The sequence below is a fragment of the Daktulosphaira vitifoliae genome, unplaced genomic scaffold, assembly GCF_025091365.1.
Source record: "Daktulosphaira vitifoliae isolate Bord-2020 unplaced genomic scaffold, ASM2509136v1 Scaffold_4, whole genome shotgun sequence".
NCBI classification, from domain to species: Eukaryota; Metazoa; Arthropoda; class Insecta; order Hemiptera; family Phylloxeridae; genus Daktulosphaira; species Daktulosphaira vitifoliae.
The window spans coordinates 31,525,292-31,541,637 of record NW_026099575.1 but is presented as its reverse complement, the minus strand read 5'-3'; the positions used below and the strand labels follow the sequence as shown (position 1 = coordinate 31,541,637).

The window sequence follows — 16,346 nt, the reverse complement described above, 5'->3', positions numbered from 1 at the left end:
AAAGTCAAATATAGTTTTAATACCTAAATTATTAAGTGGGGTAAAAATAAAAAGTAATCAAATTAAAAGAAAGTGTGCATTAATAACTTTGGTGAAACGTAGAACAATACAAGTGTATAAATGAGTATGAAAACCGTGTATTATGCATATATATCTTTATATATATGTAAGTGATATGTGTAACCGAACACTATTGTACGTGACGTATAAAGAAATATCGATGCAAATTCCGTACTTAATTAAGTGTGACTAGAGAAATAATAACAAAAAAGCATCTACGTGGGAATAGAAATAGTGGAGTATCTTAAAACAATAGTGGGGGTGGCGATGAGAGATTTCTATGATTACTGGTCCGTGACACCCTATGGTCTAGATGAACGATGGCTAAACACAAACTAAAATAGTTTTTAATCAGTTAAATAATAGCTGACCGTTAACAGTTAAATGTCCGAGTGAATTATATTAATTTTTAGTTGTATAACACAAACAAAAAATGGAATGGAGAGGACATAAAATTTTATTAACTTTTGTAAGTTTGTAAACAAATTAAAAAAAAAAACTTGTACTTAAAGAATTTTTAACGTGCGCAGAAAGTTTCTTTTCAACTTATTTACGTTTATTTATAAATATTAAAAATAATGTTTTTTATTTTATAGTTAATAACAGTAAATCTAATATACTCAACGGACTGCGAAGAAGAAAAAAAGTAAGTATTAAATAATATTACAATATAACTAATTATTTTAATTTTTAAATAATTTAATCACATAAAAAAGTCAGAAAATTTTCTTATTATTTTTTTTTTATTCAAATTTATAATATTCTGTAAAATTTCCTGAATATGTTTTTAGCTATCCATTAGTTATAAATCATATGCAGATTAAAAAAAATCTTTATATTTTGAATTATATAACTTTTTTATTTGTATTTTCAAGTATGTATAATGTAATACTAACGATAAAAATTGAAAAACTCGAGTATAAAATATCAATAGTTGTCTCCCTCCACTAAAAGTAGTGGCGTATTTAGGTGGACGATATAGGCAGTTCCTGTTCCCCTTGTCGTGAATATTAAATACGGCTCTGATGATACAAAAGAAAAAACTTAATTAATATTGTTGTTTCGATATGATTTTGTTGATGAATTGGATAGTTTTACAGGGGTGTCATAATTATTTTTGAAGTGTATTTCACAATTTTAAGAAGAATAAATAATAAATTAAAGGAAAAACTCAATAAAAATATTTTATTTTTCTTAGGGTTATCAAGACTCTTTGAAGTCCCATTTCAAAATAGCTAACAAGATTTATACGTTGCATAGTATCTTAATACTGTCTATGGGTGATCTCAGTCCTAAAAATAAAACATTAATGTCAACGATTTTTTTATTTTTTTTAGTGAACAAATCCTTGAACCTCTTTCGCTAATATCCGTAGCTTCCTTTGAATGAATTTATTACTACTACGTTTAATCATAGTTTAACTTAAGGACAGTTTTTGGACTTGGTTTTAGACAAAAAAAGTTAATTGAAATTAAATGAATTTTATATTATTAATATTTAATTGACAATTTATCTAAATGTTTTCACATTGATTCAATCTATACTGATATTAAAAAAGCATTTGATATAATAAATCATAAATTTAGTACACAAATTAAGTAAATGAACAGTATGTTGGAAAATTTTAAAATAAATATCATCGTATTCAACCAAAAAGGTTAAATACGGATCAATAGTATGTAAAGATCCTTATTGATGTCCATTCATTAAATCTTTGACCAAAGACTCTTATCTAATAATATAAGGGGCTAAAATGTTCTATTCAAAAATGGCCAATAGAATGACTGTAATAAAATGTCTAGTGTACAAATTAATGATAGGAATGTCAATAAGTAATTTTTTAACCCAAAAATTGTTAAGAAATTAAAAAATAAAATCAGTACAATGAATAATTATTTAATCTTGTGTGACGGATATAGATAAATAGTATCATACAAATACTGTCATTGTGGTAGATTTGTTATTATACATAGTCAATGATACGCAACGGAAATTATTTACTTTAATAATAAAGATTATATAAGATTTTTCTACATAATCAACATAATAATATGGTTTTGTATTAAGTGGACATATTTGGTTAAAATTGGAAACAGTAGCAGTTATGTATTTTAAATTTTAGTATCTAGAGCGAGTAATTGACTGGTTAAAACTAGGAACATTTTTATTATGTGAGAGTAGTTTTGGTGGTTTGATAATTATTAATAAACGTTTGAAAAACAGTCGAGTTGCCTAATTATAAAATAAATTTAATATAGAAATTAAAATTAAGAAAAATATTTAAAAACAATGCGTTTAATTTAAAAAGCATGATGATATGAATAAATACTAAATCGTTGAAAACGGCCAAAAGTGGCCTAATGAATATTTCATCAGTTTTTGTAACAATAATAACAATAAGATTAAAAAACAATTTAAATAGTAAAAATGATCAATTTCAAATGATTTAACTACTGAAACAATATAAAAATACTTATCGTTTTTATTTATTTAAGAATTTTTCATCTTTTTGAAGAGTTTCAAAAATAAAATCACTTGATTACCTTATATATAAGGGTGACTAACTTAGTCCTAATTACAATATGATTTATATTTTGAGTTTTAATGCGTAACTGAAAGTTATTGGTTGTATTCTGTTGATTTTTTTTGTATCACTATATACATCAACTCCGCTCTAATTGGACCGATTTTATGCCAGAAGATCACAAAACATATCTAGTTGAATCTAAAAGAGTCAAAGTTTTATATTTTTGAAGACATAGTTAATGAAACACGTGGTATAGTAAAAATAAATATTGAAATTAAATCGAAATATACTTTACGTTTAAACTTTTATAGAGAGCCATTATTTCTTTTATTAATCATCTAAATTATTTAAAAAATAATTTAAAATTAAAAAATTATAGTAGGTATAATTATTACTTTCGTTTAAATTTGACAATATGCTATCACACAATAAGTAAGTATCGAATTGAAAAACTAATGAATAATTTAAATATGTAGTTTCGATGATTTCCAGAGTAATAATTTATGTTCCGAGTCGCGTAAAGACTGTTCATCATCACCATCATCACGTGATATACACGGAAAAAGGTCCTCATAAAAACGCAAAAGTTCAAGCAAAGCCGTGTCCGGATAAGTTGATGATTCAAAAATATCTCAAATCTTCGCAGGAATATCAAAAACAAAGCATTCCAACCGCCACCAATCCCATTACATATGTCACCAACAACAAATTACTAAAATATAAAAGACACGACCCTACTAACGACGTAGCAATTTATCCGTCTAGACAATTACCATTTGTACCGGTTTCGTCATATGGACAAATGAATAATTATCCCAGTAGATCAAAAATTATTACTCGTATTTATTATGGTTGACAAATAAAATTAAGCATTACTTGGGAATTTTGTAAATTTGATTATTATATTTGAAATCATACCAAATAAATGTATATTTTTAATATAGAAACAAAATTGTATGTTACTTATTATATTGTTAATTTGATAACGTTCAAACCGTTAAATAATTTTCTTTTTCAATGTCCATTGCGTATTGATGTTGAAATAAAAATTAAATACAAAGTTAATCATAAGGCAAAATGAAATATTTTTTTAATAAAAATTCATTGAAAATTTACATTTGTACGCCTTGGTCATTCTTATACCTTCTAGGCATATCTAAAGAACCCAGCAATATACCTTACACAAAATAAAAGAAAAAAGGTCATGGTTTCGTCCAAAACATAGTTTCTGACAACGAAAATAAATACCCATAGAGGACTTACAAATTGAAGCGATGACACTGACTAGAGTCAAAAGCCCGAACCAAGCAAAACCAGTCTCTATTCATGATAAAATCATTAACATCGGTTCACTATATGTGTTTTCTACAAATATCTACCTTTTCCAAAGAGGCAATTTTTAACCTATGTAAATGAAATCAAATTTAATTTTAGTTTAGTCTTTTGCAGTACGTAGGATGCATATTTACATACTGAAGTTCTGTATCGTCAATTTTGACTTAGGTGTTGCCGTCCGCCGCTATTACTCCCTCTATTATAGTTTATACTGCTATTGTAGTAAATATAATAGCATATTAATAGTTTCAAATGTAAAAATGAAAATAAAAACCATAAATAAATAATTAATTTTACACTTGTAAGAAAATAGCTCTTCCACATGTCATAATTGAACCGTTTTGCAGACATGTGTCATACCACGTGCGATTTTCATAAGCGTTCTGTAAAGTATGTGTGTTCGTGTATTAGCCAACCTTGACATAGATATCGGAAAATCCAAATGAAAAACGGAGAAGCAAATTACCTTTACTTTCACCCGAGAGGCGTCAATCGTGTTCCGATAATTATGCAATTGTCTATCTTGATGGGGTATGGTCTGCTGAACGTAACTGCTGTTGAGATCATTGGCCGTTGTTACATATCCACACCGCGATACAATTTTAATGTTAAACCCTGTCCGATAGTGAACTATTTTAAGAAAAAAATGGTCAATTTGATGCTGTAACACCTTCAGTGTATTTATTATTATTGCGAAATGTTAAATACTGTCAAGGAATACGTCTTGTCAAACAATCTTCGCAAAATAATAAACAACACGTTTTCTGCAATCGTAGACCACAAGTGCCTAATTCAACAAGTAAAATAATTTTGTAAATTCAATTTTTTTCATCCGGCTTAGATTTTTAATTAAGTACATAATAAATTAATATAATCACTTTATAGGAAATCTAAATAAAAATTCAAAAATAAATAAAATGGAAAAGTAAATGAAATTAACTTGATCAAACTTTTCAATGTAATTATTTAACTAAAAGTAAATTATATAATTTAATGGCAATTAAATATATATATTTCTTTTTAAATCACGATTTTTTCTTAGCATTTAAATTTTAAGCAAATCTGCCAATTTCTTTCAACATTATTTATTTTGATTCTAGAGTGAAATGAATTTGTTTAAATTCTAAAAAATAATATTAATTATTCATTGAAATATAAGTTTGTCAGGAAAATAAATATTTTTGTGGTAGTTATTTTTTATACTAACTAAAAAATAAAATGTTATTAGATATATATTACTATCATCTGATAGCCGGTACCCAACTGCTCAATAATGCATAATTTTTTTAAGATTTATTGCATTACGGAAAATATAAAATCGGTAAACTGATAGTATGTTTTCCTAGACTATATTTCAGTTGCAATCTGTCTTTGAATGAAACTATAGCCAATGAGTACAACGATTATTTAATCTTATGACCCACAACAAATTGTGATAATTTTATACATATATAAAAGAAACATTGCACTTATAGTTAGATACTTAATTTAAGTACGATTTAAAAATCGGGGCTAAATTAGAGAAGAATAATTGATAAGCACAGTGGTTTATTTTTAATTTATTCATGGCATTAATAATATTAAAATGTTTCATGCAGAGAGTTAGTATTGTTAATTATATAATAATTCATTTGCATCTTAAGTTAGAGGTTAATGAAGTTCTAAGTTGTTGATTTCATTTAATCGATAAATTTATAAATGAATCATAAAACCTACTGCTGTTAGTAACTAGCTCGTAAACCCAAATGTTAATTTAACAAATAGGTGGACACATAATTCAATATTGCGGTTATGGTCTAATGCTATGGATTCACCGTTTTACATAAGATCAATATTACTTAGGAAATATATTTTAAAAATAATACATTTTCAACTATAAAAAACAGATTCAACTATTATTATAAAACTGTAGATAAAATGTTATACGACTTAGGTCATTAATCAGGATTGTTGTTTTTGAATGTGTTAAAACACAAAAATTTATATTGGTATTATGCAATATTATAAACTTTTTAAACATGTTTTTTTCTAACAACTCTACATAAATACATATAAGAAAAAACAACTAATTTTTATTAGATTAACAAAAATTCAATTTTGCAAAATTTTAAACTTTCTATAAACGGTTAGTGATAAATATAAGTAATGGTCATTAAACTTACCAACATAGTTTTAATAATAAACACAAAAATTGTTTTTACAAAAAATTAGTCATTAGAGTGCTTTTGACTTAAACAGTTTTTAATAAATGTCTTAAGCAATGGAAATTAAATAAAAATGCGTTACAAGAATACTCTTTACAACACTAATCTAGAACAGTATCACTTATTGATTAATATTGGGTATGTTATTATTGTACAAATATTAATTATAAAACCTTGAGAAATGTCTGTGTATAAACACCAATCCAGCATGAAATTGACAATGTTTATTATACGCATACTTTTTAATGCCGTGACCAAAAACGGCTGAGTAATATTGGCGCTTTGATTAAACGTATTGTTTTTCTAGATTTTGGAAAAATTATTGTCTTTGGAGGTCGCGTATGAAATATGACGAAATTAAACGGACATAAGCAGCGAGTGTGCAAGAAAAATATCCGATTTATTTGTACATAATTACATTTCATATAAATTTATTTACAAATTATTTAACGTAAAAAATAACTACAAGATAATTTACAAATTTTTTACGGAAACAGTTCTTAAGTAAAACTAAATAGAGAATAAAATCATGATAATCTGTGTCGGATGATACTAATTGTCTCGTTAGAAAATTAACAGTACCATACGCCAATTTGATGGGACCGATTGAGTCAATAACAATAATTGATAATTATTATTAATTTGAAAATATATTTCTAATTATTCACTATATCACTGATATGAATATATTGACTTTTAGGTTATCAATATTTATTAATCCAAAAAATGCTATAATATCTCTCATCTAGAGCGCAGAAAAACATTTCATTCCGAACTAGAATAAAAAAAGAGCAAGCTATTTAACCCTATATACTCTAAAATGGATAACTAAATACGTCGTCGGGAAGTGTTTACTTTTTCTACAAAATTTTTAACACTAAAATAATTCCAACATAGGAATATAATAATTTGTTAGAACAGATTTTAACATGATGTATCATTTATATAGTTTAAAACGCTGTAAAAAAATATACAGCTATATAATATGTATCATACATTACACATAAATTGACAATTCATAATAGAAACCTGTCATTTCGGCATAACGTAATTTTGAAGTTGATGAAATTCTTTTTGAGCTATAGAATTCATACATTACAAACAAATACTAATAAAATCCTCAATTATAAAATAACAATGATAGATAACACTAAATGTGTCTAAATCTTAACAGTTACCGCTACTACTTAAAATAGTATGATGTAAGTATAGGATTTTTTTCATCCCCCCTAGACCTTTTAACGAACCGTAACAAACCACTTATATATAACAGCACGCGCTACCGAATACCGTGTCTGTTATTGCACGTGTCGTTCGCTATTCGCGGTATTTATTCAATTCATTTATTTTTGTGCGTTTTTTTCATAACTCAATATTATATTAAAGTTTATCGTATCGTGATAGTATTATTTTCAGTTGTTTTTAGTTCTTTTAATGGTATTTATTTAACTGCAATAAAGACCGTTCACTCATAGGATATGGTAAGACCATAAAGTACAAAATTTCATGATTTATATCTCAACCAAAAGCTTATTAAGGATAAACGATTATCTTACACTATCATATTTTTTTATATTTATTAGTCCACTTCATATTTAAAGTTTTCTACGTTTAACAGTGGTAGAATAACTTTTTATAGAAATAACGCTATTGTGAACATTCGTACAGAGACATGAACGCTAGTCAATCGTATTTTTATACTTCCTTCCTACATTTCTGTCTTATAATTGCCAAATTATACTAAAAAAATCTTTTTTGCGGTTATGATCAGTTAATACACTTTTAATCCACAGTATAACAATGGTGGTACCAGTTAAAATTTCTTATTGAAAGTATTGCAAGATACAAAAATAAGATAACTGCAACTCTGCAAAGAGACAGTTGATTTAAACTTCGATTCAATAGTAAACGAATTCAGTGGCGCATTTATATTTCTACCATACCATTATTTTAGATAGACAGCATTTAAAATTAAAATGACGTCCACTAAAAAAAAGTCTCTAAACCTCCTTCAGCATACCTTAAAACAGTTACTAGATAAATTTGTTTTATTATTACATACGTACATTGGTCATAAATCAGGAGGTATATATTTTGATAATTTACTCCATTAATTATAATACAATTGGAAAAATAATATTTAGAACTACAGTAAATGAAATTGTTTGTTCTAGTAGTATTATGTATCTAAACATAATGTAATTTGATATACAGGGTGTTCAGTAAATAAGGAAACGAATTTCTATTGTACTCATTGTTTGTAACAATTTAACTGTTTCCTAACTTACTAAATACTCTGTATATATTTTTTTTATTAAGTAGTCATGGTATTTTGAAATACAATTTTTCAGCTTGCCCGGGCGTTTACCGTAGCAGTTGTAGCTTTACTGTGTTTCAGCAAATCCTTTGGAGAAGAAAGGTGAATCAATTATTCATTATGGTATAATGGGGTGTAACAAGTCACGGGGTGAATCGACTTGATGTTTTTGTTAAACGGTTATTACAGTCACAAAATTTATCAGAACTACATAGTACTTTGCTTAATGTTTTAATAAATGTTGTGCCAAACTGATTGACTCATTGACAAAAATTTTTCGAAAATCGATATGATTTGTCTCTGTGTCCAGTTACACACTATTCTACCGTATTATTCATAAATATTTAAGAATTTTTAGATTAAATTATACATTTAATACTCAAACTTATAATAAATCAATAAATAGTATGAAAGCTTAATTAGAATTTTACCACGACAAATTTAAAAACAGGACTTTTTAATTATGATGTGATAAAACAATAAAGTCATACAATACCTAATGAATTGATTTCATTAATTATAATATTTATTACTTTTGTGGTAAATGGGTCATATTATACGTTTTTCAACACTTAATAATACCTATTTCTTAATCTCCAAGTTTAACTCTGGTTTAAAAACTAATTTTTTGTTGCAAATATATGATTAAAATAATATTTTAAACTTTTCCAACATAGCTATGGAGACTTCCCAACAGGCGGAGGTGGTGATTTGGCATCTTATCACCATGCAGGAGGTCACAGCTCCCACGGTAGTTATGGAGGACATGGTGGTGGAGGTAGTGGAGGAGGAGGCCACGGAGGTGAGCATATTCACAAAGGAGAAGTGATCCATCGTCACGTGCACGAGGGAAAAGTGGAACATATTCACAAACATATTGGACACGCTGAACACGACCACAAACATGCTGGACAAGCACACCACGATCATAAACACACCGGTCATGCTGGTCATGATCATAAACACCATGGAACTGCAGAACACAAACATTCTCACTATGGAAAAGCCGAACATGGACACAAGCACGTGGGTTCTGCAGCACATTCTCATAAACACCATGGTGTTGGTGAACATTCACATAGTCATCACGGAAAAGCAGAACACTCTCATGGTCATCACGGCCAAGCTGAGCATAATCATAACCACGTTGGACATGCTGAACACGGCCATAAGCATACCGGACAAGCTCATCACGCGCACAAGCATCATGGATCCGCTGGACACACTCACAAACATCTTGCACACGCTAAGCATGCACATGCACATGGAGGCCATGCTGACCACACCCATAAACATCATGGACAAGCAGATCATTCACATGGTCATCATGGAAACTTTGGACATGGACATGAACACCATGGAAAATCACAGCATCAACATGCTCATCACGCTCAAGCTTCTCACGGTCACAAGCACTCTGGTCATCACGCACATTCTCATCATCATGGAGTAGAAGGTCATGGTGGTGGTCATGGTAGCCATGGCGGATATTTAGTAAAAAGAAACGACGGCGATCAGGCCGCAAATTTACAATCCGAAGGTCTCAGCAAGTTTTATAAATCTGCCTCCCAACCCGAACCATTAAAGATAAAAGATATTCCATTGGATGAATTCCAAGATACCAAAGTCGAAATTGCTGACTATGGTAGTGGTACCGGTCAAGTAGAATTGGAGAGATAAACCACTTCAAATACTAAGTTATGTATTCGTCTACGTTTGCCAAGATATTATAACCATATCATTTTATTTTTAGAATTCTAAAATTATGTTAATATTTTATTGTGCATAAATTGTATTATTTTGTTTTGCGTTTTTACGCACATATATATTAGTGCACATGTACTAATATATTTATTTTTTAACTCTAATTAATCTAATTTGTTACCATTTTATGAAATCAATATAATACTAGAAAATACATGAAGTATTTTTTATTTGACATAAATCACTTGTGAAGTTTTTACGTGTATTGTACTAAACATGGATAAACTTTAAAATAATACGCAGTACATCTTGATATATTTTTTAATTACTCATGAAATAAAAAAAAAGTAAGAAAGAGAGTATATCTAAAATATTATATTTATAAGTGAGTGTATAAGTGTACTCCAATATATAATATTATATGCATTACAATCAACTATAGATTTTGTAGCGTGAAAGATTTGTTTTTGTCGACAATTATTGCGCGATACCCTAGTTCGGTTTCATTAAACGAAATTAGTCAAGGGTGGTTTTAGGTTGTGTAATGTTATAATAGGTGGAAATTGGAGCCAATTAGGTGCATTACAATGCATGGGTCAGTTACGCAATATACTGTCATTGCTGTGAAAAAATAACGTTTCCGCCGAAAAACTGAAGGAAAATTATCAAATAATAATAACCTACATAAGAATATAATAACTTAAACAATTTTATTCAACGTGTAACACAATATTTGCAATTCAGTGTTGATATTTTTCACTAATTCTTGTATTTGGAGTTTCGAATCCAAAATCTGTACACTTTGGGTGTATGGACTGTAACGAACCCCAAATTTCTTGGGTATTGTCTTGGAAAATTGGCTGGTAAAAAACATTCTTATGAGTATTGACTTAAGTATAATTTACTCAAAACAAGCGTTTATTAAAACTTACATCATTTTGTATTTGACGCTTTCAAAACTTTCAGCCACAAAGTACAAAGGCTGATATTCAGTAATCGGATACTCTTGACAACCTGTAACCTCTGGATCGAAAGGCTTTAGTTGCGGTTTATCAGATAAACAGTATTGAAGCTCTCCGAATGAAGACAACAAACCAGCGCCGTAAGCTTTGAGCTGACCGTTTTGACGGCACAAACCAAACTCGACGGTGAACCAATAACACTTAAATAAAACAAAACTTTACATTACTTTTTACTTGTATGTCTCAATAAGAGTCATAATTGATTACTTTAGATATGAATTTTAATTATTGATAAGTTTCATCTATTTTTTTATAAACACAACGGATTTTAAATCCGTCACTGCTAAGATAGTTTGTTACTCCAATTATTAGACTAATCATTAGCAAACAGCGTTTTTTGTGACTGAGTATCTAACTAGTGACGCACCAGATATCTTAAAACTTATAAACTCACCCACACCGTCCCTCTAAATAGATATTAAATTGAATTATTACAATTATTGAACAGACATTAATCTCTAATAAAATGAACGTAGACTCAAATATTGATTAACAATTTCCTTATTTATATTGAATAATAATAGCTACACATATATACTTTTGAATAAATTAGTTTTCTACGATACTTGTTGGTGTTTTGAAATTATTTAGTCTTTATAACAAAATCTTTAATATGTTTATTACATACATAAAAATATAAGAATAAATTACAAAATAAATTTTTTCCTTATATAACAACTGATGAGAATTTAAATAAAATTTTAATAATAACACATTAAATTGTCAATAGTCTTACAATTAATTTTATTTATTTAAAACAAAATTAAAATCTCAAAAATTAAATTGTGTTATACAAGTAATAGTATACCATAAATGGTACAATGTAAATTACCATCTTTTAACTATTCATATGACATAACATACGAGTAATTTTCAGTTTTTTTTTAGATATTTAATGTAATTACAACTACATTTTAACAAGTGACTACTTGCAACTACTGACCTTCAATAGGGATGAGTGGTTAGTTGATGTTAAACCATGTAAATAAACTATTATAAGTAATTAAAACATTAATGGAGTGTACATAAATCTTTTTAATTTATTAAATCTGAAAAATATAGCAGCTGAAAAGTTATAACTTGAATAATAATTTGTATTCAATAGAATTTTGTCATGATAGTTATCATAAATTTATTAGGCAAATTATACGAATCCTACTAATTTATTACTAGCCCAACCTATAGCAATGCAGTATAAACATATCCATTTGATCAGTTGTTATTTGTTTAAAAATGTTATGTCTACATATGCAAACTATTTGTATATACTGAAATTAAGAAAAAAGGAATACTAATCTCTATAAAATTTATAAAAATTCAACCCAATATTTTCTTAAATTACCATAAAGTTAACCAGCTATAAATAATCTATTTTAATTGGAAATTTATCCTCTTATCAATTTTTTTCAATTATTGAAAGATAATTATAATAAATCAAGAGCCAAAAAAAAAGAGTAATGCATTTCTTTAGAGGTGGGTATACATTTTAAAATTTTCAATATTTTGCCCTACTATTTTTGACTTTGATGACCTTGATGACTATTTTAATTTAATACTTTCGTAATTAAATAATTGTTACAAAGTATTTACCGTTGCTAGTTTTTTTACGTATTCGTCGGGTGCTCCCAGAGACGCCAATCCAATTTCTTGAGAGAATTGAGCGAATTCCGGATCAGCAAATAAAGGAACGTGTCCTAATAGTTCATGACATACATCTGGTTCAGGAGTATACAAAGGTCGGCTATGATGCCTAATGTACTGCGTAGAATGGAATACCCTAAATGCCAATCCAGCTAAAAAGTCTCTAGATGAAAGCAACCCAGCCACAGGTCTTAAGGTAAAACCTGTACTATCTATAAAAAAAGATTAAACAATATTTACGCACCTTTACCTAACTTGATTAAAATAATTAACATATTTTATTTCATCCGGTTTTTGTAATCAAGTAAAAATTATTTAAAATTTTACCTTTTAAAAAATTAGAGATATCTTCAAGTTGTGGAATATTATCCTCTCTATATCCACAATTTTCAACCAATAAAGGAAATATGTGATTATATTCATTACAAGCATGAGTTGGATATAAACTGACAAGCTCTTTGAAAACAATACTCCAAGTTTCTGTCTCTTCTTTAGTGTAATCGATGCGTGGTAAGGGCTGCCCACTAAGAACAAGAACACTCATGATATACTTTAATCAATGTTAGATTTTGAAATAAAACGAATTTGATTTCAAAAAGATTTCTGCTTCAGTATTTTAACTTTTAATTTTTTTAATTTCATATTCTTATTTAACGTGTATTTTTATTCTATTTTATTCAAAGGAAAATTCGTCACTTACTGCTTGTAATTGAATGCAATATCTGCAAAGTACTTCCTCCGAGCCCTATACACCGGATCTGTAAAACCTGGATGGTCGGCATTCAGTTCTGATCCGTATGAAAGTATTTGATTGGCGTATTTATCAAGATCTCTAATTCTTTGAGGAAACCATGGGATATAATCTAAAATAAATATCACAAACATTCATTTCAGTATTATATTTTTTTTCGTTGATGAGGAAAAGGCTGAAGAAACATTATATCTTTTTGATATTTAAACTTTGTTTTAATTAATTCTTTTTTACTCAGAATCCATCTAAAAGTACAATTTTAAGTAATCGGTTTAGGGGGAGGTTGGATTTGGTTCTCATCGACATCATCCTGACTACGTTACTGCTACATTCAATTTAATGAGCGGAAAATTAATTTGTATACGTTACCATCGGACTTTCCGGTATCACCAGTACTGGAAACCACTGAACAATAAGCCATGGTTTTTTTTAACATCTCAACAACTCCGTCAACGTCGCCTCCGGGTGCACATTCTACAAAAAACTCATATCCATTAGGAATCCTCACTGACGACCGAGACTCAATATGCAATAGGTTTACATTGAACTCCTAAATATTTAACACGTGACAAATATATATAAATTGTATATTTCTGTAGTGACTCAAGTACTCGTAAGTAGTAAAATTGTCAAATGTTCTTTTATCGAATATTAAATCATAAAATAATTAATAACGTAAAAACTTACAAGAATATAATTTATTTTATTTTATATACACAAACAATTTTAATACGACGTACAGTTCACTTGATAAGTTAAGTGCACGTTTTTTATTTACCAAACATTTAACTTTTCTTTTGTTTTATTGTAATGTCAAATTAATCAAATGATCACCAGGTCTTACATAATAACATATTTAATTATAATAATATTTTAATTAACAATATATAATTACGAGTATTAAAGAAAAAGTTAAATACTGGAATTTACCTTGAATAGCCTTAAGGCTTCGGCTAATGTTCCAACACCTTCTATCTCTGGTGAAAAAATTAGTGTTAAAGATTTTTTTCCTTTATTTGTCGGGAAAGACCCGCTATGCAGAATTGGTCGCTAAAACACAATGATTAATCATTATTAAAAAATAATAATAATAGTATAAATAAAACCGTAGTCATTTTTCAAATACGCGTTTATTGATTATCGAATATTAAGATAAGAAAATAAATGCTAATAAAAATCCTAATGTAAATAAATATTTTTAGATAAAAAAAAACAAATTTTCTCAATAAAATAGAATTTTTATTATAAAGTTCATGAAAGAAAACATAATGTGTACATATCAAAAAACCCGATTTTAAAACGGCGGCTCTTAGAAAAAAGCCACAGAATTCAATGTAACTGCAATTTCAATGTCTTCAAGTAGTATTCATGTACTTAAAAATAAATAGAATCATATTATTATTTTAGAATTTTCATACTAAATATTATAATACTATTTCTCAGAACTGTTACATTACAGTGTAACACTTGAGTGACTGAAAACTTTTAAGTCCAATTTACTATTCATATTTATTTTAACGAATAAGTAAATAAGTTTAGTTAAACTGTACTTTCATAACGTTAACAATAATAGCAAAAAATGATGGCATAGTGGATTTTGCAAAAATGTTTCATGCGAATCTCACATTTATTTGTATCGGTATTGATTATTGGCAGTTAAATAAGACTAATTAATAAGTATGCTGTTATTGAACTTTGTATTTTTCGTTTTTTAATTGTAATGTTGCAAGATAGATTTGATTTCGTCTATTTTGCCTTATAAAACATTCAAATTTGGCTGATGTAAAATAACATTTTTCATTTCTCCTAATACAACTAATTAAAACATGTTTTCAACTTAAATAAAACACGTATATTTTTATAAACTTAGTTATGCGTTAATTTTTAAACATTTTTTTTAATGTATTTTGAACCCAAATTAAAAATTTTTTTAATTTAGAAATATTGGCTAATAAGTATAAATCGACTATTGTTGATCATTTGCAAATATTACTATAGAATTAACGTAAGCATTACTTATTGTACAAAAATCAAATCACTTAAGTTTGAATTTTAAAACTGACTTACCATTGAATTTCCATTTACTTGGGTAGTCCCGTTCATTTTTCTCCGGTATGCTTAAATAAAGACTAATGAATAAACACGTTGTATTGAAGTGAAACATTATTTAAGCTAAAATATCACTACCAAAACCTGTTTCAAGAATATTTGGACCCCACTTTTGAAACTGCGTACGTAGTATTTTCTGCATTGGATTTACCTACCTGATGTCAATTGATTTAAAAATTATATGAAATATTTTAGTTTGCAATAAGAAGAATGTTATTTATACTTCATCTTAAGTATAATTTTCTTGTAAATTATATTACGTTGTAATTGTTTATGTTTAATGTTCTGGGTAAACATATAAACTCAACAAATTATAATATTTCATCATATTTCTATTGCGAATCAAAATTTTAGCTTTGATGCGAAGCTGACAATTTTACCATTATACTGCATCCTTTAAACATGTGTTTAAAATAAAAGCTTGTGTTACAAACTATAAATTAAAAATAAATTTGTCCTAATGACTTGTCTTTTATATGTAAACGGGCACTGTATTTAAACAGAAAATGTTTTGTTTTTTTTAAAAATTACCATTCTTCCTGATGTTTTCTGTATCACTTTTTTTCAAATATTTATGCCTATATTATAAGTCAAACAGTATAGTAAGATCGGAGCAGGAATAACTATACCCATTTAACCCCCTCTAAGTATATTAAAAGGAATGGACGCCTTTTCC

General features: G+C 27.8%; 3 protein-coding genes across 3 annotated transcripts; 2 read left to right on the top strand and 1 right to left on the bottom strand.

The window, feature by feature from the left end:
* Positions 1-390: 390 nt before the first annotated feature.
* LOC126906412 (uncharacterized) lies at positions 391-3,560 on the top strand. The gene is made up of 3 exons (XM_050687019.1): positions 391-529; positions 657-706; positions 3,080-3,560. The coding sequence occupies exons 1-3, from the start codon at positions 494-496 to the stop codon at positions 3,441-3,443; spliced, it is 450 nt and encodes a 149-aa protein (XP_050542976.1). The 5' UTR covers positions 391-493; the 3' UTR covers positions 3,444-3,560.
* A 3,847-nt stretch (positions 3,561-7,407) lies between these two features.
* On the top strand, positions 7,408-10,374 carry LOC126906404 (histidine-rich glycoprotein-like). Its single transcript, XM_050687008.1, has 3 exons — positions 7,408-7,607; positions 8,478-8,545; positions 9,121-10,374. The coding sequence occupies exons 1-3, from the start codon at positions 7,605-7,607 to the stop codon at positions 10,121-10,123; spliced, it is 1,074 nt and encodes a 357-aa protein (XP_050542965.1). The 5' UTR covers positions 7,408-7,604; the 3' UTR covers positions 10,124-10,374.
* A 466-nt stretch (positions 10,375-10,840) lies between these two features.
* LOC126906397 (protein henna) lies at positions 10,841-15,765 on the bottom strand. The gene is made up of 8 exons (XM_050686999.1): positions 15,629-15,765; positions 14,492-14,611; positions 13,931-14,111; positions 13,511-13,673; positions 13,138-13,334; positions 12,760-13,022; positions 11,080-11,309; positions 10,841-11,007 (listed from the first exon to the last, which is right to left on the bottom strand). Exons 1-8 carry the CDS (start codon positions 15,662-15,664, stop codon positions 10,848-10,850), a joined length of 1,350 nt encoding a protein of 449 aa, XP_050542956.1. The 5' UTR covers positions 15,665-15,765; the 3' UTR covers positions 10,841-10,847.
* Positions 15,766-16,346: the final 581 nt, after the last annotated feature.